Below are 24,956 nucleotides of genomic sequence, written 5' to 3' on the forward strand. Positions count from 1 at the left end.
GCTACCAGGACAGCATCCTCTAGCTTCAGGTGGTCCAGCAGGATCTGATATTTGAAGCGCTCTGTCGCGTCGGGTGGTAGGACGTTGTCGAGCGCCAGCTGCATCCTGTTGAACTGCCGTGGGTCGTCCTCGGTGAACGCTGGGATTCTCATCTTGGGCCTGCGGTAGGTCAGCTCCTGAGGGGGAAGAGATGTCAGTCGCTGTGGGACAGGTGACAGCCTGTGATGATCTGGTGCCACTGCCCTCTGACCGGCCGACACCGGTGATGACGTCCGCTGTCTCTGAGCAGATGAAGGGCGCCGTGGGCTGAATGGCGCTGAGTACTGTGGGGTGGCAGGAGAGGGTGAGGATGACATGAAGGAGTGACCCCGTGGCAGATTCATGCTCCTCAGGTGCTCTGTCAGCTCTGCCATCAGTGGTGTTGGCAGATGGGGAGCTCCTCCGTGTGGCGGTGTGGACGTCGCTGCCTCAGCTCCTGCGATGTGTGGCCGAGGTAGAGGTGACGACTGCTCTGCCACCGGGGCGCGGTGATGTCCACTGGTTGAGTCAGCAGGGCTGTATGTTCTGTCATGCTGCAGTGGTGATGATAAGACTGCTGGGGGGGTTCCAGGCGTGACGGCTGGAACCTGGATGTCCCTCGCTGGAGTGCGTGGAGGTGATGCATAGTGCTGTTGCAACAGGTACTGCACATCCCGCTGCAGCTGCCGATTGTCCTCCTGCATCTGCCGATTATCCCGCTGCAGTTGCTGATAGTCCTCCCGTATCTGCTGAAGGGCGAGGAGGATAGCTGCTGACGTGTCCAGGGGAGTCTGCCCAGCAGGGGGAGTGTGTGATGGCTCCCGGGGCCTGCTGTCTCCCACGTGGGAAGAATCATCCTGGGTGTGTGCGCCGTACTGTGGCAGCCGTCGCTGAGCCTGGGTCACCACGTAGTCATCCAGGTGCCTGGGGTGGTGGGGCTCACGGCGAGGACGGCCACTGCCATCATGAGTGGACATCCTGACTGTGTAGAATGCTGTATCCGGCTCGAAGGACCATATAAAAATGGGTGTCCGGTGATGGACAGGGTAAAGGACTGTATAAGAGGGACACTGGATCAGGTATACAGCAAGCTACACAGGCTGTCCGGTTAGAACAGGAATTAATGGATGTCCACTCATGAGCAACAGTGTAAACCGTGGTTTTACTAGAAAACAGAATAAAATACAATTACAACAAGACATGAGCAATAATATACACACAAGCAATAATGTAAATAATAACAATGATATAAATACAAATACACATCGCATTAAATATATATTAACACAAATGAATAATAATTATATACAATGTAATACAAATGTAAAACACACAAATGAATACTATATAAGTAAAACAATGTAAAGCCCAATGAATGCTACTTACACCCCATAATAAATAACACAACACACTAGATACTGACTATATACACGATATGTACCCAATATGTACAATGTGTACAACGTACACGGGGGATGAGGATAGCTGCCTACAGCAGCTATCATTACCAAGGTGTGTGGTGCAACTGCTTACAGCGAGTCACACCCGCATGAAGACACAGAGTGTGTCGGCTGAATGAAGGGGAGCGTGGCTCCTTTAAGCGCTGCATTGCGCATAGAAGGTTAGAATATGTGGCGCGGTTATGAACTGTACATACCACCACTACACTCCCAACACGGCAATGGCTAATAATGAAATGTGCTCCCGTAACAAACCGTGGTCGAGAAAACAAGCGCTATCATTACATGGCTACTGAACAGAACAGAACAAACACGTAAGAAAATAGACAGACACAGGATGAGAGAAAAAGAGAAGAAATACTCGCTAGCATTACCGCTACATGTAACAGTTACAGATAGCGAGTACACACATAACACAGTAGCTACGCAACAATAAACAACTTACATTCAAGGACGCACGGAATGCACACACGGCACAAATGATGGACGTTGGATCCTGACACGTCCGCGATAGAAAGATAGAAAGCAAGAAAGAAATGAAACAGAGAGAGAAAGAGAGAAACGGATCCAAATATTCACTGATGAGAAGCAGGTGTTGCATGGAGTCCCCGTCTGATGTGTGCTGTGTTTTCCTCGATGTTTGTGCGCATCTTATATAGTCCACGCAGCACAGTGTGATGGACAGTGGTGCCAGGGTGTCTGAAGTTGGCGTGTGATGGACAGTGGCACCAGGGTGTCTGAAGTTGGCGTGTTGTAACATGCCCTGTCCACGCACACAGCGTGTGCACAAACAACGGGGAGGAGGTCGGTTGCCCTGACAACTAACGAGTTGGGAGCCACTATGTCTGACAAGGGTGCCTGTTTACTACTTTTAAAGGTCAAAATAATTAAGACCTGGCACCGCAATTCTGAACACCCGGAAGCGGTGCCTCTTCGCAATATCTCAGCATGCAGTATTGCGGAGGCCCTCTTCCACGTCATCTCCCAGGTTGGAATCCCGAAAGAGATTCTGACTGACCAAGGCACCTCGTTTATGTCACGAACACTGAGCGAACTGTATGGGCTACTGGGTATTAAGCCGATCCGCACCAGCGTTTATCACCCACAGACGGACGGTTTAGTTGAACGATTCAATCGCACCCTCAAGAATATTATCAAAAAATTCGTAAGTGAGGACGCACGTAACTGGGATAAGTGGCTTGAACCCTTGTTGTTTGTGGTGCGAGAGGTCCCCCAAGCCTCCACGGGGTTCTCCCCGTTTGAATTATTATATGGGCGTAAGCCGCGCAGCATCTTAGATGTTCTGCGGGAAAATTGGGAGGAGGGACCTTCACAAAGCAAAAACGAAATTCAGTACGTTATGGATCTGCGCGCAAAACTCCACACGCTCACCCACCTAACTCAGGAGAATTTGCGGCAGGCCCAGGAACGGCAAGCCCGCCTGTACAACAAGGGCACGCGCCTTAGAGAGTTCACTCCGGGAGATAAGGTACTCATCCTGTTGCCCACGTCGAGCTCCAAATTAATCGCCAAGTGGCAAGGACCCTTTGAGGTCACATGGCGAGTCGGGGACGTCGACTATGAGGTTAGGCGAACGGACAGGGAGGAGGCACTACAGATCTACCACCTCAATCTACTGAAACTCTGGAACGAGGAGGTCCCCTTGGCATTGGTGTCGGTAGTTCCGGAGAAGGTGGAGCTGGGGCCGGAGGTCCAAAAAGGGTCATTGGCATCACGTACCTCTCTGGTCCCCTGTGGAGACCACCTCTCCCCAACCCAACTCACAGAGGTTGCCCAGTTGCAGGCCGAGTTTTCGGATGTGTTCTCGCCCCTGCCCGGTCGCACTAACCTCATAGAACACCACATAGAGACGCTCCCGGGGGTGGTAGTGCGGAGCTGTCCTTATAGATTACCCGAACACAAAAAAAAGGTGATTCGGGAAGAACTTCAGGCCATGCTCGAAATGGGCATCATCGAGGAGTCCCACAGTGACTGGAGCAGCCTGGTGGTCTTGGTTCCCAAGGCCGACGGCTCGGTCCGGTTCTGCGTGGACTATAGAAAAGTCAACGCGGTGTCTAAATTCGACGCGTACCCAATGCCTCGTATTGATGAGCTGCTCGATCGACTAGGCACGGCTCGCTTTTACTCGACACTGGATTTGACGAAGGGATATTGGCAGATCCCCTTGACTCCATTTTCCCGGGAAAAAATGGCCTTTTCCACACCGTTCAGCTTACACCAGTTCGTCACACTTCCGTTTGGGCTGTTTGGGGCACCCGCTACGTTTCAGCGGCTGATGGACCGGGTCCTCCGCCCCCACGCCACCTATGCGGCCGCTTACCTAGACGATATCATCATTTATAGTAATGATTGGCAGCGGCACCTACAACACCTGAGGGCCGTCCTTAGGTCGCTGAGGCGGGCGGGACTCACTGCCAACCCGAAGAAGTGTGCGATTGGGCGGGTGGAAGTACGGTATCTGGGCTTCCACTTGGGCAACAGGCAGGTGCGTCCCCAAATTAATAAGATAGCAGCGATTGCGGCCTGCCCGAGGCCCAAGACCAAAAAGGGGGTGAGACAGTTCCTGGGGCTGGCTGGCTACTATCGTAGGTTTATACCTAATTATTCGGATGTCACCAGCCCGCTGACTGACCTCACTAAAAAGGGGGCGCCAGATCCGGTCCAGTGGACGGAGCAGTGCCAGCGGGCTTTCTCTGAGGTAAAGGCTGCACTGTGTGGGGGGCCACTTTTACACTCCCCTGACTTCTCTCTCCCTTTTTTGTTGCAGACTGATGTGTCGGACAGAGGGCTGGGGGCCGTTTTGTCCCAGCAGGTGGAGGGGGAGGACCACCCAGTCCTATACATCAGCTGGAAGCTGTCAGTGTGTGAGGGGCGCTACAGCACAATTGAAAAAGAGTGCCTGGCGATTAAGTGGGCAGTCCTCGCCCTCCGTTACTACCTGCTGGGGCGCTCTTTCCCCCTCTGTTCGGACCACGCGCCCCTCCAGTGGCTCTACCGCATGAAGGATGCCAACGCGCGGATCACCCATTGGTATCTGGCACTCCAACCCTTCAACTTCAAGGTGGTCCACAGGCCGGGGGCGCAGATGGTCGTGGCGGACTTCCTCTCCCGTCAAGGGGGGGGGGGGGAGTCGGCTGCGGGCCGGACGAGCGCCCGGCCTGAGTTAGGCGGTGGGGGTATGTGGCAGCGGGGGCGTGGTCAAGCGCCGGTCTGTGACAGGAGGGTGGAGCCAGGGAAGGTGAGTGGCAGAATCGCTACACCTGACGGTAATTAACCTGTTTGTGTGTGTTTTCCCAGTAACCGCTCCCTATTTAAGGAAGCAGAGAGAGAGGAGAGGGAGCGCAACCTGGGACCAGACGAAGTGTGTGTGTGTGTGTGTGTGTGTATATGGAAGTACTTAGACTGAAAAGTTGTGAAAATAAAATAGACTTATCTGCCTCAAAGCATTGTCCTGCCGTCCTCTGTGCTCCACCCACACTCGATACGCGCTACAAGTGTATATATAGTTGTGGTCAGAAGTTTACATCCAGTGACATGAATGTCATGGCAATATTTGGGCTTTCAGTAATTTCTTTAAACTGTTCTTTTTCTGTGGCAGAATGATTGTACAGCATACATCTTGAATTTAAAATAAACACTAGAATTTGGTGCACAAGTTTTAATTTTCTTTGAGTTTTCTGAAATCAAGATAGGGTCAAAAATATACATAGTACAGCACACCTAATATTTAGAGAATAGAGAAGAAGAAGAAACCTTTATTTGTCACATGCACACTTCAAGCACAGTTAAATTCATCCTCCATGGGCGGCACGGTGGTGTAATGGTTAGCACGGTCGCCTCACAGTAAGAAGGTTCTGGGTTCTAACCCAGCAGCTGGCGAGGGCCTTTCTGTGTGGAGTTTGCGTGTTCTCCCCGTGTCTGCGTGGTTTCCTCCAGGTGCCCCCACAGTCCAAAGACATGCAGTTAGGTTGACATCAAGGGAGTAACTTTGATTTTGACATTGGTGGGGACACAAAAGTGATCCAAGGCAGTTACCAATATTCGTCTGTAGGTGGCAGTAAAGGACCATGGATTTGTTGTATCTAGCCTAGCCTAGTAGTAGTAGAAAGAGGTCTCTGTAAAACGGTGAACTCAGCAGCTGTCACGCTGTTGATTCTGAAATGCAAGTCGCACATCTGCATGGCCATGCAGTAGCCTACATCTGACTACTTACATTCTGTAAAACCATTAGGTCTATAAATTTAACATTCATTGATCAAGGATATTATCTAACACCAAGTTACATTGCTCCAGCATTCCTTTTCTCTGCAGTTATGCAGTAGCCTAGCTCTGATGCGTCCTGTCACATTGTTAAACCTGCCTAAGGAGCCGCAGCAATACTTTTATGAAGGGTTAACATACATCAAAAGTATTTTGTTGAGTTTTTAAAGCTCGACGGAAACCCTGCACTTACATTCTTGACTTTGAAGGAGAATGAATGAATGTCTCGTTTCTTGGGAGGGGGGCCGTCATCCATGATACTCAAGTCAGCATGCGAGTCGTAGGGCAAGCATGCATGGACATCGAAGTCCAGCTCAATTTGTAGGCTGACGGAGAGTGGAGGGTGCGTGGGGTAGGTCAGGTGTGTACGTGTGAGATACGGGGGGTTGATGGGTGGGTAGTCATGGCTGCTGTGGGAAGTGTGCTGCTTTTACAGCAGATGGAGTGACAGCTGGGATAGCCAACCATGTAAGTTAGCGAGAAACAGGTAGCTAATCAGAGAATATCTACGTTAGAGGGGGGATTATTAGCAGTGTCATACATTTAACCCTTTGTGTGCCATATAATCATTGCTCAGGTTAGGACATCGGTTTTATTGATCATGATTACACAGTAGCGGCTGAATATTGGTAGGGACACGTCCCTACCCAAAATTACGCCCTAGGTTGACGTGGGGCGGCCTTGGGCTGAGGTGCCCTTGAGCAACGTACCTAACCCCTGACTGCTCCCCAGACGCTCTGGTGTGGCTGCCCACTGCTCTGGGTGTGTGTGCATGTGTTCCTTGTGCTTGAAGTGTGCATGTGACAAATAAAGGTTTCTTTCTTTCTTTCTTTCTTTCTTTCTTATTTAACCCATCTGAAGCAGTGAACACACACGCACGCACACACACACACCCAGAGCAGTGGGCAGCCACACTAGAGCACCCGGGGAGCAGTCAGGGGTTAGGTACCTTGCTCAAGGGCACTTCAGTCCAAGGCCACCCCACGTTAACCTAATGTTTGAGTAAAATATCTCTTCGTAAAGCCAGTATCTCACTGGGCTGCAACAGCTTGCGACAAATTGCGAACGCCATTTGCGAGAGAGTTTCAAAAGTGTCTTGAAACATTGGTGGGGCTTCTCAATTTCCTCGTATGAGCTGCAAAGTGTCGCTCCTTTGTCGCTGAAATTTTGAACATGTTCAAAAAATTTGTGCAACAAAATTTCTCTGAAAATAGCCACAAATGCGTTGCTGGTGTCGCAAAGCCGTCACGAACCCTTCTCAAGTCAATTTCTGTGAGACAAGAAGTGCGAGTTCAGCCAGTTCTCACTGGGCTGCGACAGCCTGCGACTAGTTGGAGACACAACAATTGGGATAAAATATACGAATATCAATTCAGTTTGATTCCAAGTGAAAATTGTCGCGAATTCACATATTTTATCGCAATTGTTGTGTCTCCAACTAGTTGTAGCCTGTCGCAGCCCAGTGAGATACTGGCTTAAGATTCACCTTGACCAAACATTTTTGTTTACCATGAACAAGCATCTGGCAGAATTATGGCTGGGTATTTCACGACTCTTCATGGTAGAATTGGTAGAGTTCAATTTAATTTGTTTGTTTTTTTGTTTTTTTCCTTGACAAGGACTCGACAGGCCATATATTTTCAATAGGGTTGAAGTCAGGACTTGTTTTAAGCTTAATGTTAGCCTGCTTTATCCTCCACAACCAGCTCTGATGCATGTTTGGGTTCATTGTCCTGTTGTAAGTCCCAAGTCGTGTTCAAGTTTCTGATGGTTTATGCTGAAGAATTCTGGCAGCAAAACAGCCCCAGAGCATGATGATCCTACCATCACCACCACCAGCTGGTACAGTGTCCCTCTGTACATGGTGGTCATTGTGGCCAAACAACTCAATCTTTGTCTCATCTGACCATACAGCTTTTTTTCTTTATCCGTGTGGTCAGCTTCAAACTTTAAGCTTGAAGGTGTCAATTTTGGAGCAGGGGGTTATTTCTTGGATAGCAGCCTCTTAGTCCATGGTGATCTGAACTGTAGACAGTGATCCATCAGCTTCCAGTTCATGGCAGGGCTGTGCCATGGTGGTTCTCAGGTTGTTTCTGACCATCCAAACCAATTTCCTTTCAGCTGAGGGTGACCGTTTGGGTTTTCTTAAAGCAAAGTGGCTTGGCAAAGTGACTACACTTCACAATAACTTGGATACAGTTGTTTGAACTGATCTTGGAATTTGCAGTTGTTTAGAAATGGCTCTGAGAGACATTCTGGAGTTGTGTATATCTGTGATCCCCTTTCTAAAATCTGCACTGAGCTGCTTGAACTTTCCCATTTTACTGTGTGTTGGTCAATCCAATGAGTGCTGTAAACAAACCCTTTTTATGAAGCCACAGAGAAACTACCAGCTGTAGTCAATCATGATCACTAACAGGAAGTTAAGAGACCTCGGCCTTGGCAAGATAAGAGACATTTTGGAAGTTTCAGCACCTCTGAATTAATAATCTAAGTGAACATATGTAAATATTTGACCCTGTGTTGAGTTCAGAAAATCTAAAAAAAAAAAAAGTTAAAACTTGTGCATCAAATTCTAGTGTTTTTTTTTTAAATTAAAGATGTATGCAAAAGTAGAAAAGACTTTCAGTACATAAATTGTGCATGAATAGTTACTCAAACTTCCACTGGGGGGAAAAAATTGAGTTGATTCCCAATTACTGAGCGTATCAGATCACATGACACTGTTCCACAATTATTGACATCCAGATGATTTTATTTATTTAAAAAAAAATTAATAATAATAATAATAATCGGTATGTGGTATTAACAAAACATAATTTTTATTTAAAATTTGTTTTACATAGACTTGTATTTAGTACAAAATATATTTTATATAAATATATCAGTCAGTGCTTATGTAAATGAGGAAGTAATTGTAATGTTTGTAAACAAATGAACTGATAATGTTTAACCTGCATCAGAAAATCTTTTTGTTCCACTTTCAAAGTATTTTCATAGATCACATTTTGTTCATCATTTTTGTTGTTTGTATTAATTTCTAGTTTTGTAGTTTACCAATAAATGTCAGACAATTGACATTGTAACCACATGAAAATCCAGGTCAAAGGTTGCATGTCATTCCACAAACCAAAATATAAAATGTCTACTGATATTGTAATATGTTTTCAATATTTACAACAAACTGCAAAAAAAAAAAAAAAATTCTGAATGAATAGAAAACTTTGAATATTTCAAGCATGTATTTTTTTTATATGCTAGGAATTTAATTCTGGTCTAATTCTATTTATTGTAATAGGATTCCAAATACTCTATCAACATTCCATTCTGTCATCAATCAGGAAAAAAAAATTATTATTATAAATCACAGCACTTTTATTTTTTTTAAAGTACTTCATCTACTTCAACAATGTTACACAAAGATCGATCCATAACAGTTGTAAATGTCCCTTAATTCCACAGGGTGTCGATAATGGTGGACACCGGTGAAAGTGTTCACTATTATCGACACCTCACGTGACTCTCAAACGCGCGTTTAGATACAAAATGGTGACTGTCAAATGAAAGAGTAAGAAACAAAGTAGGTTTCAACAAGGAGATCATGAAATATCGGTGAATTTGATCAGTAAAAACATGTCCGTAATCTTTCCACCATGCTTACCTGCGATGATAACGTCCGGGTTTTCCTCAAATTGCTGATCGTGCTAAAAAAAATTCCATCTCGGGTAACGAGCTGCGTCATCAGACGACAAAATCAAAGGGCGAGGGAGGTCTTCCGGTGGATTAATTCACCAATAATAACTGTTGTAACTGAAACTCACCTTTTGTAACATTGTTTTTTATTGTTAAATCTGAAAAGGTGTCGATAATTATGGACTGTCAATAATCTCTCGTATATATTATATTTACAGCTACAATCTTCATCCTGCTTGCATAGGAGGATACAGTTCAGCCAAAGATTGTTGTAAATAAAGTTGTGTGCACGGATATGTTCTGCAAATTTTTTTTTTTACATTGTTACAAGAGGTTTTAATTACAATGTGTTGTCATCTTCTGTTGGCTGCTCCTGTTAGTGTTTGCCACAGGAAATCATCATGATCTGCATATTTGATTTGGTATAGGTTTTTGTTTTTACACCGGATGCCCTTCCTGACACAACCCTCCCCAATCTATCCGGGTTTGGGACTGGCACCAAGTATGCACTGGCTTGTGCAACCCCAGTGGCTGGGTATTTTACCTAATCTGCATATCTTTGAACTGTGGGAGGATGCAGAAACAGGGAGAACATGCAAACTCCACACAGAAAGGCTCATTGGCTGTGTGGTTTGAACCCAGAACCTTCTTGCTGTGAGGAGACAGTGTACTTATCCAAAAACAGCAACGTTAGTGTCCATGGCATTGCAGATGTTCTGGGGTTTGTTTATGCAACAAAGATAATAATTCCAGATATCCGGCACATAATCATGTAGCAGCATAACATCCATATAGTGTCTGAAATCTATCAACAGCTGTCTGCCCTTATCCCCTAGTGAGTATTCTATGTAGCAAACACTATATAGTGAGTAAGTAAGTGGACACAGCTATGGACACCTTGGACGACAACATCCACATGCCATGTTTGTTACATTCACTGTCACTCAGTTACTGATTGCACACACCTGGACTCGATCACCACAACACACTACTTAAAGGGCCAGCTCAGCCTTCCCAGAAATCTCTGCGCCAAATAAAGTGTCACCATTTTTGATGCCATCGATATTCCATAGTATTACGAAAAACAGTCCAACAGTTCAGCAACATCTTAGGCCTTAGACCATAAATTGTAACATGAAATTGAAAATATTTTGTCAAAGTATCTATATTTTAAATTCTTTTGACCAGTCCATTCTGTTTTGGACAGTTATTCCATTATGGATCTGAACCGGCCTCGGCCGACTCGCGGGCGGCCACGAAGGAAGGAAAAAATGAGGCACGTTGTGTTCCAAACATCCACATACGACATGTGGATGAAGAAAAAGTTCGAGATGTGTTGCAGTGGGATCACCAATAGTGAATTTGCGGAGGTTTTGCTGCACTGGTGTCAACGAAGTTTAGAGATCCAGGCACAAATGACAGAAACGGTATTCCCAGAGGTGAGAAGAAACATAAGTAATATTATAGTTTGACTATGTAAAGTATTTTGTCTTGTTGGAGCTTTTAAATTCCTTTTCTAATAATTCCACTTTATTTTTCAGCTTTGAGTCGTAAAGACAAAGCGAAATCCTGTCATGAACTGTGCTCGGCACCGGCTAAAAGCATACGTGACAAATTTGCAGGATTCACACAGCCTTTGTCTCCTGTTCTTTTTGAAGAAAATCTGGATGATCGTGAGTGAGTAAAGGAATCATTTTTCTTTTAACAGAAAGCAAACCTACAGTTCATGTACTGTATGTTGCTTATTAAGCATATTTTGCATTTCTGTAATGAGTGACTAGATGGTGCACCTTGAGATAGCTTTATGTAAAAGCAACTGCCAGTGCAATATTTTTACACAACATTACCATGTTTACTTGTTCTACAATAGCATTACAGTAAATGACCTTGTATATTTCTAGCATTGACGTTATTGGACAGACCAGAGAGAAATCCTGCTACTTTGCTGAGAACTCAATTCAACAAGAAGTAAACCCCATGTATGAGTCCTTGACTGGCAACCCATTTCAGAGTCATCAGTCAAGCAGGTATGTAGAGAAGTTAACACAATGCAAACATTGGACGGTGTAAGAATGAAGTAGTTCTTGATTCTGAAAGGTTTTTACATTTGTTTCACATGTCAGGATTAGCTAGAAATATCACACAGTGTTTAGCATTTCTTGCCATCTGTCTTATGTCTGAATGTCATGGTGGTAGTGTTTTTTAATTTCCCAGTGTTTCATTAGGTACACAGTATATTCTATTTTTTATTATTATTTTTTTTAAATTAAACTACCTAATTATGTGACACAACTTCACGGTCACTAAGATTTTGTTCTGTTATATTGAGTGATGACACTTCAGGTAACTCAGATTAAAGAGCAGTTGCAGTCAAAAGTTTACATATTATGGGCATGAATGTCATGACAGTATTGAGCTTTCAGTGATTTTCTTTGAACTCTTCCTTTTCTGTGGATAAATTATTGTACAACATACATCTTCAATAGGGGGAAAAACCTAAAAAAAATTGACCCAATTTTAATTCATTTTCAGTTTTCTGAAATCAACACAAGGTCACAAATATGCATACACCAATTTAGATGATCAATTCAGTGGTGCTGAAAGTGCCAGAATGTCTTAACTTGCCAGGACCTCTGAAATTCCTGTTAGTGGTCATGACTGACTACAGCTTTCTGTGTCAACATAAAAAAGGGTGGGTTTGGCAAGGACAAGTTATTGGAAGGTGTAGCCACTTTACCAAGGTCTGGAAGAAGACCCAAATGGTCACCCTTAGTTGAGAGGAAATTGGATCAGATGATCAGGAACCACTAAGGCACAGGCCTACCATGAACTGGAAGCTGCTGGAACACCAGTGTCTCCACCTACAGTCAAGCAAATTTCACATTGCTATGGACTGAGAGGCTGCCGTCCAAGAAAGAAGCCCCAGTTCCAAAATTGACACCTTCAAGCTCAGCTGAAGTTTACAGCTGACCACATTGACAAAGAAAAAACTTTCTGGAGGAAAGTTTTATGGTCCGATAAGACAAAGATTAAGTTGTTCAGCCACAATGGCCAGAAGTATGTTTAGAGGCGTAAAGGTGAGGCTATCAACCCCAAGAACACTGTACCAACTGTTAAGCATGGTTGAACAAAGTGGATGGAATAATGAAGAAAGAGGGCTACCTCAGAATTCTTCAGCATCAGCTGGATGGTTGAAACTTGAACACAATTAGGTGTTCCAAAAGGAAAATGACCCCAAATACTCCAAGCTGGTTGTTGAATAGATAAAGCAGGCTAACTTTTATGCTCCTGGAATGGCCTTCCCAAAGTCCAAAAAACATGTGGACTGTGCTTAAAAGTTGGGTCCATGCCGAGAAACCCACAAATTTTAAATGAACTCTACTATTTCTTCCAAGAAGTGTGTTCAAATATCCAACCAAAACCCTGCCACAAGCTTGTTGATGGCTGCCAACAGCATATAATCAAGGTGAAACTTGCCAATGGACATTTAACCAGATATTAGGTGTGCTGAATGTGCAATTTTGATTCCACCCGCCCGTCCATGAAGAACATGTAAATTTCACACAGAAAGGCCCCAATCAACGGCAAGGTTCGGACCCCAGAACCTTCTTGCTGTGAGGTGACGGTGCTAACCACTATGCCGCCATGTTGATTGAAGGAAACCCAAAATTAAATTTAAACTTCTGTACCAAATTCTTCTTTTTTAATTTAAAGATGCATGTTGTACCAAATTATTGGAGGAAGAATCATTCTACCACAGAACAAGAACAGTTCAACATAAATCATTGGAAGCCCAATATTGCCATGACATTCCTGTCCATGATGAATGGATGTAAAGTTCTGACTGCAGCTGTAAGTAGTTATTGATGTTTAGAGATTAAAAAGGCATACCAACAACAAACTAAGTTAACTCCTGTGACCTTATAAACTGTACCTTTGTGTCTATAGAACTCTATCTTTTGTTATTCTCCATTTTTTGGCTCCTATTTATTCATTATGAATAATATCACTAATAAAAAAATAAAAAGGTCTATATAATGTTACTGATAAATTGGTTTAGCCATTGTGGTTTGGCTAAAAAACTTGCACATCCATGAAAACTAGTATTATTAAAAGTTTCTTTTGAACATTTTGAGTTTGTACATTTTGGAACTTAATTTTATTTTAGTGATGCACTTGAGGAAGAAGATAAATACAGAAGTGAAGCAGATGAATTGGACGTGTAAGTAGAGATGCTTGAAATTAAACTGTACATACAGCTTTTCAGTATGAAGTAATGATTCATTATGCAGAATTTGATTCAGCATGTTTATAATAAAATTGACAGTTTTCTTGTGCCACTTACATGAAGTGGTGCATATGGTGTACATTAACAAATCTTGAGGGGAAGTACTCTAATATGTGGAAAAAATCCATCCTATACAAAGGATGTACGTAATAGGATATGATCCTCTGTTATTGTGCTGTTTTCACAAATGCTGCTTTATCAAGAGTACTGCCTCACACACCAGGTGGTTTATCATTATATTAATTAAATTATTGTCGAATTGATTCATAATGTTTCAGAATACATAAGTTTCACCATTTTCTGTTTTTGATTATCTGTAGACCAGACGACCGTGCAACACTAACATCTATTGAGAGAATGGCCATATAAGAGGGACAGAAGGAAAAACCACTGTTATTTTGGGTGAAACAGAAGTAGTGTCTTCAGCAGAAGCTATTATAGGTCAAGACTGAAGCTGAGATGGAAGTGTAAGTAGTAGGAGAAGCAGGTTTGGCTGAAGAACAAGTGGTTGCAGGGCCAAAGACAAAAGAATAATACGTTGTTGGTATAACGAGAAAGTTTGTTAGCAGTATGGATGACCTCAAGGAACTTCCCAAAGAACAAGAAAGATTTGTAAAGCTGTGAGAGGAAGAATGCTTGATGGTAAAGGTGTCCAGAATAGAGGCTTTGTTTTGTGGACCATGCCAAGAAAGAGGGCATTTGCAGTTTTACAAGGTTGTATGAAAACATTTGAACTTGGGAATGAATTTGACTATTCTTGTCCAGATCAACATAGAGGAGTGTGAGAAGAGGTTTGAGAGAGCCTGTTGTTAAAACTGTACTGAGTGGGTTTTTAAATGTGCGTTTTACACGGGCAGCGGGAACAAATTGCACCCACTTTCCTTTGTGTTTACACGCTCGCTCTCTATCTCTGGCAAACTGGAGGTTATACAGGTAAATGCAAAATAATTAGTTTTTTCTTTTGTTTCAGACATGTAAAAGCTTTTTTACCTTTACCTGACATGTTTCGACAGTGTAACTTCCGTCTTCATCAGAGGGTCACCCGGATGTTGGTGTGTGACGTGCCTTTATAATCAGCTGATGTTGTGGAGGCGTGACCTCCCTGTCAATATTGACAGGTCGGTCACGCCTCCCGCTGTCAGTGTTGCCCCCTCAGGACGGCGCTCCAGGTGTGGGAGAGCATGTACGCCCCCTCATCCCTGTTTATTGTTCTTGGGCTACGCTTTCTGATTTCTATTGACTCCTTGATCCAACGGTGGTATCTGTTGTTCTCTTGTATCAACAGATACCACCGTTGGATCAAGGAGTCAATAGAAATCAGAAAGCGTAGCCCAAGAACAATAAACAGGGATGAGGGGGCGTACATGCTCTCCCACACCTGGAGCGCCGTCCTGAGGGGGCAACACTGACAGCGGGAGGCGTGACCGACCTGTCAATATTGACAGGGAGGTCATGCCTCCACAACATCAGCTGATTATAAAGGCACGTCACACACCAACATCCGGGTGACCCTCTGATGAAGACGGAAGTTACACTGTCGAAACATGTCAGGTAAAGGTAAAAAAGCTTTTACATGTCTGAAACAAAAGAAAAAACTAATTATTTTGATTTAAGAAGAAGAAATAATGAATGTAATATATTCAGGTAAATGCAGCTGCACCATTTTACAAAGTCCTCCATCAGGCTCCTGTACTGACCCTCCTGTCCATCCCTAATACACTCCATTATTGCAGTATCATCAGAAAACTTCTGCATGTGGCATGACTCAGAGTTGTATGTGAAGTCAGTAGTGTACATAGTGAACAAGATTGGGGAGAGCACAGTTCCCTGTGGCGCACCAGTACTGCTGACCACAGTCTCAGATGTTCAGTCCCTCAGTCTGACAAACCGAGGTCTTTCTGTGAGGTAGTCCATTGTCCAGGACACTAGGTGCGGACCCACTCTCATCTGCAACAGCTTGTTTCTCAGTAGAAGGGATTGTATGGTGTTGAAGGTGCTGGAGAAATCAAAGAACATGATTCTCATAGCACTGCTCCTTTTATCCAGGCGAGAGTTTGCCCTGTGTAGCAGATAGAGGATGGCATCCTCCACACCCAGATTCTCCTGGTAGGTGAACTGCAGTGGGTCAAGTGCATGGCAGACCTGGAGTCTTAGGATATGGAGCAGCAGCTGTTCCAGGGTCTTCATTATATGTGATGTAAGGGCAACAGGCCTGAAGTTGTTGAGTTCACTGGGGTGTGCCTTCATTGGGACTGATATGAGGCATGATGTCTTCTGTAGTGTAGGTACCCTACCCGGTCTCAGACTCAAGTTGAAGACATGTTGAAGTGGCTCTCCCAGTTCCACAGCACAGGTCTTGAGCCTTCTAGGGCATACTCTGTCTGGGCCACCTGCTTTCCTGGGGTGTAGTCTCCTTAACTCTCTTCTGACCTGGTTTGTGGTGATGGTGGGGAGGCCCCAGGTGTGTCTGATAGCTGAGGTGAGGGAGAGGGGTGTGTGCAACATGGACAGTCACCAGCAGTTGGCTGGGGAGGTGTGGGGGTGTTAGCTGTGCAGTCAGCAGTAGAAGAAGCTGATGGGGGAGGTATCGGGGTGGTTGCTGCAGCAGTGGCAGTGGCAGAGACAGCAGCAGGGCTATCAAACCTGTTGTAAAATTTGTTGAGCTGGTTTGCTCTCACCACATCACCATCTGCTGTGCCACTACTCCCCCCACATCATGTAATGGTCTTCATGCCATTCCAGACCTCCTGTGGGTTTTTCTCCTGTATCTTTTTTCCACCTTCCTTCTGTATGACTCCTTTGCCTCTTTCAGCCTGACTTTGAGTTCACCCTGTACACACTTCAGCTGCATCTGGTCTCCATCCTTGAATGTCTTCTTCTTATTAAGAAGGTCCTTGACATCACCTGGTAATCCAAGGTTTATTATTTGGAAAGCAGCATACAGTCCTTGTAGAAACCACAATTTCCATACAGAAGTTAAGGTAGTCAGTTGTACAGTGTGGACCACCTCTGTATCCTCACCATGTGGCTCCTGTAGCACACTCCAGTCTTTAGACTCAAAACAGTCCCTCAGAGCCTCCTCTGCCTCAGGAATTCACTTCCTGAATGTGTGTGTGGTTGTGGGTTGCCTTTGCACGTGTGCCTTGTACTTTGGCTGGAGAAAGATTAGGTTGTGTTTTGATTTTCCTAGCAGGGGCAGGGGGGTAGCACTGTGTATGCATCTCTCACATTGGCATACATACAGTGGGGCAAAAAAGTATTTAGTCAGTCACCAATTGTGCAAGTTCTCCCAATTAAAAAGATGAGAGAGGCCTGCAATTTTCATCATAGGTATACCTCAACTATGAGAGACAAAATGAGAAAAAAAAATCCAGAAAATCACATTGTCTGATTTTTAAAGAACTTATTTGCAAATTATGATGGAAAATAAGTATTTGGCCAATAACAAAAGTTCATCTCAGTACTTTGTTATATTCCCTTTGTTGGCAATGATAGAGGTCAAACGTTTTCTGTAAGTCTTCACAAGGTTTTCACACACTGTTGCTGGTATTTTGGCCCATTCCTCCATGCAGATCTCCTCTAGAGCAGTGATGTTTTGGGGCTGTCGCTGGGCAACACGGACTTTCAACTCCCTCCAAAGATTTTCTATGGGGTTGAGATCTGGAGACTGGCTAGGCCACTCCAGGACCTTGAAATGCTTCTTACGAAGCCACTCCTTCATTGCCCGGACGGTGTGTTGGGGATCATTGTCATGCTGAAAGACCGAGCCACGTTTCATCTTCAATGCCCTTGCTGATGGAAGGAGGTTTTCACTCAAAATCTCACGATACATGGCCCCATTCATTCTTTCCTTTACACGGATCAGTCGTCCTGGTCCCTTTGCAGAAAAGCAGCCCCAAAGCATGATGTTTCCACCCCCATGCTTCACAGTAGGTATGGTGTTCTTTGGATGCAACTCAGCATTCTTTCTCCTCCAAACACGACAAGTTGAGTTTTTACCAAAAAGTTCTATTTTGGTTTCATCTGACCATATGACATTCTCCCAATCCTCTTCTGGATCATCCAAATGCTCTCTAGCAAACTTCAGACAGGCCTGGACATGTACTGGCTTAAGCAGGGGGACACGTCTGGCACTGCAGGATTTGAGTCCCTGGCGGCGTAGTGTGTTACTGATGGTAGCCTTTGTTACTTTGGTCCCAGCTCTCTGCAGGTCATTCACTAGGTCCCCCCGTGTAGTTCTGGGATTTTTGCTCACCGTTCTTGTGATCATTTTGACCCCACAGGGTGAGATCTTGCGTGGAGCCCCAGATCAAGGGAGATTATCAGTGGTCTTGTATGTCTTCCATTTTCTAATAATTGCTCCCACAGTTGATTTCTTCACACCACGCTGCTTACCTATTGCAGATTCAGTCTTCCCAGCCTGGTGCAGGTCTACAGTTTTGTTTCTGGTGTCCTTTGACAGCTCTTTGGTCTTGGCCATAGTGGAGTTTGGAGTGTGACTGTTTGAGGTTGTGGACAGGTGTCTTTTATACTGATAACCAGTTCAAACAGGTGCCATTAATACAGGTAACGAGTGGAGGACAGAGGAGCCTCTTAAAGAAGTTGTTACAGGTCTGTGAGAGCCAGAAATCTTGCTTGTTTGTAGGTGACCAAATACTTATTTTACAGAGGAATTTACCAATTAATTCATTAAAAATCCTACAATGTGATTTCCTGGATTCTTTTCCCCCATTCTGTCTCTCATAGTTGAAGTGTACCTATGATGAAAATTACAGGCCTCTCTCATCTTTTTAAGTGGGAGAACTTGCACAATTGGTGGCTGACTAAATACTTTTTTGCCCCACTGTAAGGGCTATTGTCCTGTTTATCCTGGTGGGATGGTCCACAAATTGATGAAAGTCAGAGAGGGTGGAATCCAGTGTGACATGATTGAAATCACCAGAGATCGCCATAAAAGCCTCTGTATATTGAGTTTGAAGCCTCACAGTTGTGGAGTGGATGACATCACACAGTTTCTGCAAGCGTTCGTGGGGGGATGTAAACGCACACAACAATGGCATGCGAGAACTCCGTAGGCATGTAATACAGCTGGAGACTCACTGCCAGCAGCTCAATGTCCCTGCAACATATTGTCTCCTTAACTGTGACATGCCCCAGGTTGCACCACCTGTTGTTGATGAGTGCGAGACCCCCACCCTTGCACTTGCCTGCCACACAGTTTGGTGTCGGTCTGCCCTTACGGTGGTAAATCCAGGTAGATCCATGTTAGCATTCAGAATGTTGCTAATTAACCACATTTCAGAAAAGCACAACAAGCTACGTTCCCTGTAGATTTTCCGGTTCCTTATCAGGGCAGCCAGCTCATCGGTCTTGTTAGCCAGTGAGTTCACATTCCCCATCACGATCGATGGAATAGAGGGCTTGTAGCTCCACTGCTTTTCCAGGCACCTAGGTCTCACCTTCGTGCCGGCTCTGCAGCCTTGGTAGTTCCGCCTCAGTTTCTCCGGTATAGGGTAAACACTGCCAGCATTTCTTCGTAGTGCAAACAGCTGATCTCTTGAACGGTGCTGCCACCGTTCTGTTGAAGAGAAAAAGCCATATCCATAGGCGAGAGTAAAACACTACACAAAGTGTGTAATCAAAGAGTTAAAAAAGTCAAAGAATGGACTAAAAGGAATACAACAAATGCACTAGATGGACAGAGCGACTGGAAATTCCAATTAAAACCAATGGGACAGCTAAAAGAATTTTGTGGAATTTACTATAAAAAGCAGCTTTTTGCATCGTCATACTTTGTCACATGCTAGTGTGTCACATTTATTTAAATTAAACTTTTATTGCATTTAAACTTTAATTGCGGCTTTATGTCCATCATGCTTTGTCGCATGCTAGTGCCTCAGGAAAGAAAGCTGCAATTTGTTTTTTTTTTTGTTTTGATTCCATAACATTCCACATGCATAACTTTTTTTTTTTTAAACTGTTGTACAGTTATGTATCCTTGACCAAGGAGATGTTTGGGCATATGATGTTCCACTGTCTGGAGTGCTCCAGTGAGTGTCGGATCCGAGGGAAAGGCAGAGGTGAGAATCTCACTTTCAGACAAGAGTGCCTGATCTGCTGTAACTACAGAGTGTGGACCTCTCAGGCAGCCGTTCTACCAAACAACAAGGTGTGTATGTAAGGAAAACAAGTCCCTACAGCAAGTCAATGCTTGGACTTGGAGCGTGCAATAGAAATCACTTTTTGATGTTTGCCTTTTATGCCATAATTGTTCTGGTGAACTTCAGTAACCAATAAAGAGGTGTTTTTTTTTTTCTGATCCTGATTTCTGCACAAGCTTCATTTGTTGAATTAGGAAATAGTTTCTGTATACAGGTTGTGATAATTCCAAGCCTGTCTCTTCTCCTCAGGTAACTGATGAGTGTTCACTATGTGATGATGCTCATGGGCCATCGTGTGACAGCATACCTGTGACCGTTGTCCAGGAACACCCAACTGAGTCTCCAAAGCCAACATGTGAGGACAGCGCTCAAGCTGCTGCTGATTCCATTTCAATGAGAGAGCAACATGACAAGAATGTGAGGGAGGAGGAGCTGAGTCTCCTGATGGAAACACATGAGGATAGTGATGAGGAAGATGATTCAAATATTGCCCTGATAAGTGAAGAAACCACTAACCCAAATTACACTGAGTCTTCTGACACGCTGACAGCTGATGAGGAACTTTTTACTGATGAGTGTAATGGTGATCAGCTTGCTGAGAAAGAAAGTGACAAGTCCTCTCAAAATAAACAGGAAGAGGATTTTGACGTGTACCTGTTGAGTTCCTTGGACGAAGCCAATGTGAGTGCAGATGATGAAATGCTTACTGATGAGGACAGAAGTAAAGGGCTCACTGAGAAAGCGAGTGATGAGTCCTCTAAAAAGAGACAGCAAGAAGATTCGGACAAGCACCTGCCAAAGTCCTCAGACAAGGCTTTGGAGAGCTGTAATGAAGAAATTCCTAACAAGGGCTTTACCAAGAAACCATTTCAGAACACTATTAAACCAGTAATTTGGTGTATTAACTGTGAAGCTGTAGCTAAAATGCTTTGTGTAATTCAGAGGCACAAGAACTACTATTGCTGTACGGCGTGTGTCTCTGGCAGTGATGTCCAGAACCCCAGTTTAAAGGACTTCTATGTTCATTTTAGTGATGCCCAGAGTTTTCGTCTGCATGCCATTGCTGAGCATGGTAGCAACCTTTACGAACACAAGATCTGTCAGGACTGTAATAAAACAATCAGGGTGGAGACGGACCGCAACAAGAAGGGTCATGTGTGCGAGTACAAAATCAAACCGTTTTCCTGTAATGTGTGTCACAAACGCTTCATCACTGAAATTGTACAAAAAGTGCATTACCGTCGCTTGCACAGAGACTACCAAAATGCTTGTAAATACTGCATGATGGTGTTTGATACAAAACAGTCCAAGCTAGAGCATGAGCAGAGTCACAAAGAAGACACGCTGTGCTATATATGCCCAGACTGTCCAGAAAAATTTAGAGATTTTGTTACACGCAATGAGCATTTAAAGACCCACCCAGGTCAAAAGAAACACACCTGCAGCATATGCAATAGTAAATTTTCTGAGCTTTACAGATATGAGAGACACTTGCGCATCCACTCAGGGGAGAAGCCTTTCAAGTGTGAGGTGTGTAACCGTTCCTTCAACCAGGATGGACACCTGAAGTCTCACATGCGTCTCCACACAGGAGAGAAACCCTTCCTCTGTGAGCATTGTGGAGAGTCTTTTAATCACATCAGCCTGAGGAACCACCGGCAGAGGCACCATGGCATCACTGACTCTAGCTGTGTGCCAGCAGAGGAGAACAAACCAATCGGGAGACCCATAAGGAACGAAGATCAACCTAGGAGGCAAAGAAAAATGTGCTCTACTACTGCTGATGCAGAGCTGGAGAGTTGCGAGTCTGACTCTGATGAAGAGCAGCAGAAAAGAGGTTGGAAGAGGAAAGGCACAAGGAAGAAACAAGGAAAAAATAATGTACATGCAGACAGTTGACTTGGAGCCGAGCTTTGTATCATAGTTTCAAAGAGAAATGGTTCTGTTCACTGAGATGTATGAAATCATACAGTGGCCAAGATCACGTGATTTTTTTTTTTATTGTTGCTTATAGACTCAAACAGAAACCACCAGGATTACTCAAAAGTAAAACATTCATTAGCTAAGAGTTTGCTAAAACAGGTCAATGTTTATTTTAATATGTGCGGTTATATACTATTTAAATAAAATAGTTATAGTTGTTCCAGAATTGTTCTTTCGTCTTATAAAACGTGCCTTACATTCCTAATTCCTAAGGGTGTATTTTCTGTTTTAGAAAACAAAGCTGGCTGAAACGACAAAATATATGTAATGTCGTACAACCAATAAGAAGTGCACATTATTATACAAGTGCAGTTTATTCAGGTTTGAGAGCAAACAGAATTATACAAATTGTATCTCTGAAATAAATACATGTTATGAAATTGGATGTTTCATCAATACTCGTGCATTTTTTTCATCTTTGTTTATGGCATATAACTAGCTTAGCCATGGGTTTGAAGACTTCTGTATTTGTAGTGTACCATCACCACTACTGCAACCACTAGTGAGGAGTAGGAAATGTAGATGGATCTAGAAAATGGAAAAACACTGATGACATTGTTTGTGCATGTACAGGAAAGGGTTCATTGGGGATCCAGAAGATGCCATAGCAAAGAGGCCACATTTATGGGAGATTGTCAAATTTATTATGATTGATTTATTTTGATGTTAGTGACATAATCCATTACATACCATTATGGAAGTGATTACATTTATTATTGAGTTATTAGCCTGTTTACCTGATCACTAGAATTAAATGGGTTGACTATGGGTGGTAAAAGAGAGCAATTGGACTTGCTTGAAGATTCTTGAAGACGTTTCACCTCTCATCCGAAAAGCTTCTTCAGTTCTGTCTGACTAATAGGGAGTATCAGGTATTTATCCTCTCATGGATGAAAAGCAATCCTAAGTTGTCGTTGAGTCATTCTGTTGGTGTGGGTCAGTCCTTGGCACCAGTGGTGGCTGGTAGTCTTTAAACAGGGGAGGCTGGTCGGTTACGATATTTCCAGATTTTAAAAGAAAAAGCACATCAATTTTGCCCATACTCTTGCCTCTGATCTGGCTGATTGTTGGCAGGGTCACAAACTGTGAAATAACAGGTTCTTTTGGCCCATTAGCCTACTGTCCAATATACATGATGGTGGTGTTGGGGGGGGGTATATTTTAACATTTTATATTTTAAAATTGTGGCATGTTGTTTAAAAATTGATCATTATTGAAAGCAGCTCTTTGTCAGGAACCTCAGCAGTAACAGCAGAGTGTTCTGGAATAGGCACAAGCACTGACCTTGGGGAACCAAACATAGAGCTGGGTGCCACACATTTCATTCAATGACACTTTCCCTATATTTTACTTATTTTGACTGAGAAATGTTTTATTGACAATTTTGATAACCCTTCACTTTTAATCCAGGTCTGTAGTGTGAAATGTTCTCGGCTGTGTTTTTGTTTAAAAATGTTTTCCAAATTGTAGCTGTGTTTAATTCATATCCAGAAAAATATATATTCCAATATAATATACTCAGCATAAACATTTTAAATAGATTCTATATTTTTGGTCCATCCATGACATATTACTAAAGTAGCCTATTTACTGTTGTTGATGTGGGTCACTTGCTGTTAGCCAATTCACTTTCTTGTACCAGGAGAGCTGAAAGGAACAAGTATTATTCCCTACCTTTTTCACCAAGTCAATTTGAGGCGTTGGTCTACCCTGCTCTTAATTTTAATTTTTTCCTCGAAAGGAAGACTGGCAAATGGCTTCGCCAAAATTAAATCAGCAATGCTTGGCCTCCGTGCGCAGCTTTCTTGCTAGCTGACTAGCCCCCTCAAGTTCAAGTTCAGTCACTCAAATAAAGGACATTTCTGGAACTAAGATAGCAAACTTGACAACGCTATATTTACACTTTATTTACAATGAAAATATATACAAACTAAAAAAGCTGGTAGAAACCATATGTAATGAATGAAATCGAAATGTAAGCTGATCTCTTACAATACACCACAGCACTTGCGAATCCGCATGGGACTGAACTGAGACTCACCGCTGTCTGTCTATATTTGAAACGAGCTGTCAATCAAAGAAAATATCCGTCCGCTTTCACCAATCACCAGTCTCCTCGCGGAAACTGCCATGTCCCTCCCATATGAGGCTGGGAGTCCGTAGGCAGGCATTTTCGCAGTATTTGTCCAATAATCGTCTTGCATTTTGAGATTGAAAAGCGCATCGCTCCCAAATGCCATTGAAGTCCACTGAGGCTGGGAGTCCGTGAGACTCCGTGGGCGGGCATTTTCGCAGTATTTGTCCAATAATCGTCTTGCATTTTGAGATTGAAAAGTGCAGAGCTCCCAAATGCCATTGAAGTCCACTGAGGCTGGGCTGCATCACGCTGTCACGAGGGGGAAAAACTCACGTACACATTAAAGTTATAAGGGAATGATTTCGCGCTGTAGTGGGTTGAGCACATATATTTCTATGATTCTGGATCTGAAATAGCAATGTTATAAGGTCGGCTATAACATAAGCCTAGCACAATTCATCCTACACGATGTTCATCATTTTTAGAGGAGGCTGAGCCTCCCTCATTGTCTTAGAGCAATCGCCCGTGCTTGGCACACTTCCCAGACAACTGAATGCGCACCAAAACCCAGCTGTTTTCAGTGACTCACAGGAGGACAGAGAGAAGCAACAACTCATTGATCACCCCAATGACTCTCTAGGCCGTTCACACCCAGCCCCCAGTGACCCACACCAACAGGATGACTCAACGACACCTTAGGATTGTTTTTCATCCATGAGAGGATAAATACTTGATACTCCCTGTTAATCAGACAGAACTGAAGAAGCCTTTTGGATGAGAGGTGAAATGTCTTCAAGAATCTTCAAGCAAGTCCAGTTGCTCTCTTTTACCACCCACAGTTTACTATGACCTGGATGAATGAGAATCTTCACAGACAAATTAAATGGGTTTAGTCAAATCCATCCATTATCTGTAGCTGCTTATCCTGTGCAGAGTCGCAGGCAAGCTGGAGCCTATCCCAGCTGACTATGGGCAAGAGGCGGGGTACACCCTGG

The 24,956-nt window shown here is 43.8% G+C and overlaps 1 protein-coding gene and 1 long non-coding RNA gene across 2 annotated transcripts; both read left to right on the forward strand.

Moving 5' to 3' along the window:
- Window positions 1–11,048: 11,048 nt before the first annotated feature.
- Window positions 11,049–19,897, forward strand: LOC132873835 (uncharacterized). The gene is made up of 3 exons (XR_009651605.1): window positions 11,049–11,129; window positions 11,354–11,479; window positions 19,729–19,897. It is a non-coding gene; the product is annotated as an uncharacterized LOC132873835 (long non-coding RNA).
- Window positions 19,898–20,294: 397 nt separating this feature from the next.
- Window positions 20,295–21,800, forward strand: LOC132885522 (zinc finger protein 470-like). Its single transcript, XM_060920262.1, has one exon. It carries the CDS (start codon window positions 20,295–20,297, stop codon window positions 21,798–21,800), a length of 1,506 nt encoding a protein of 501 aa, XP_060776245.1.
- The last annotated feature ends 3,156 nt before the right edge of the window (window positions 21,801–24,956 follow it).

The sequence above is a fragment of the Neoarius graeffei genome, chromosome 1 (genome assembly GCF_027579695.1).
Source record: "Neoarius graeffei isolate fNeoGra1 chromosome 1, fNeoGra1.pri, whole genome shotgun sequence".
Taxonomy (NCBI): domain Eukaryota; kingdom Metazoa; phylum Chordata; class Actinopteri; order Siluriformes; family Ariidae; genus Neoarius; species Neoarius graeffei.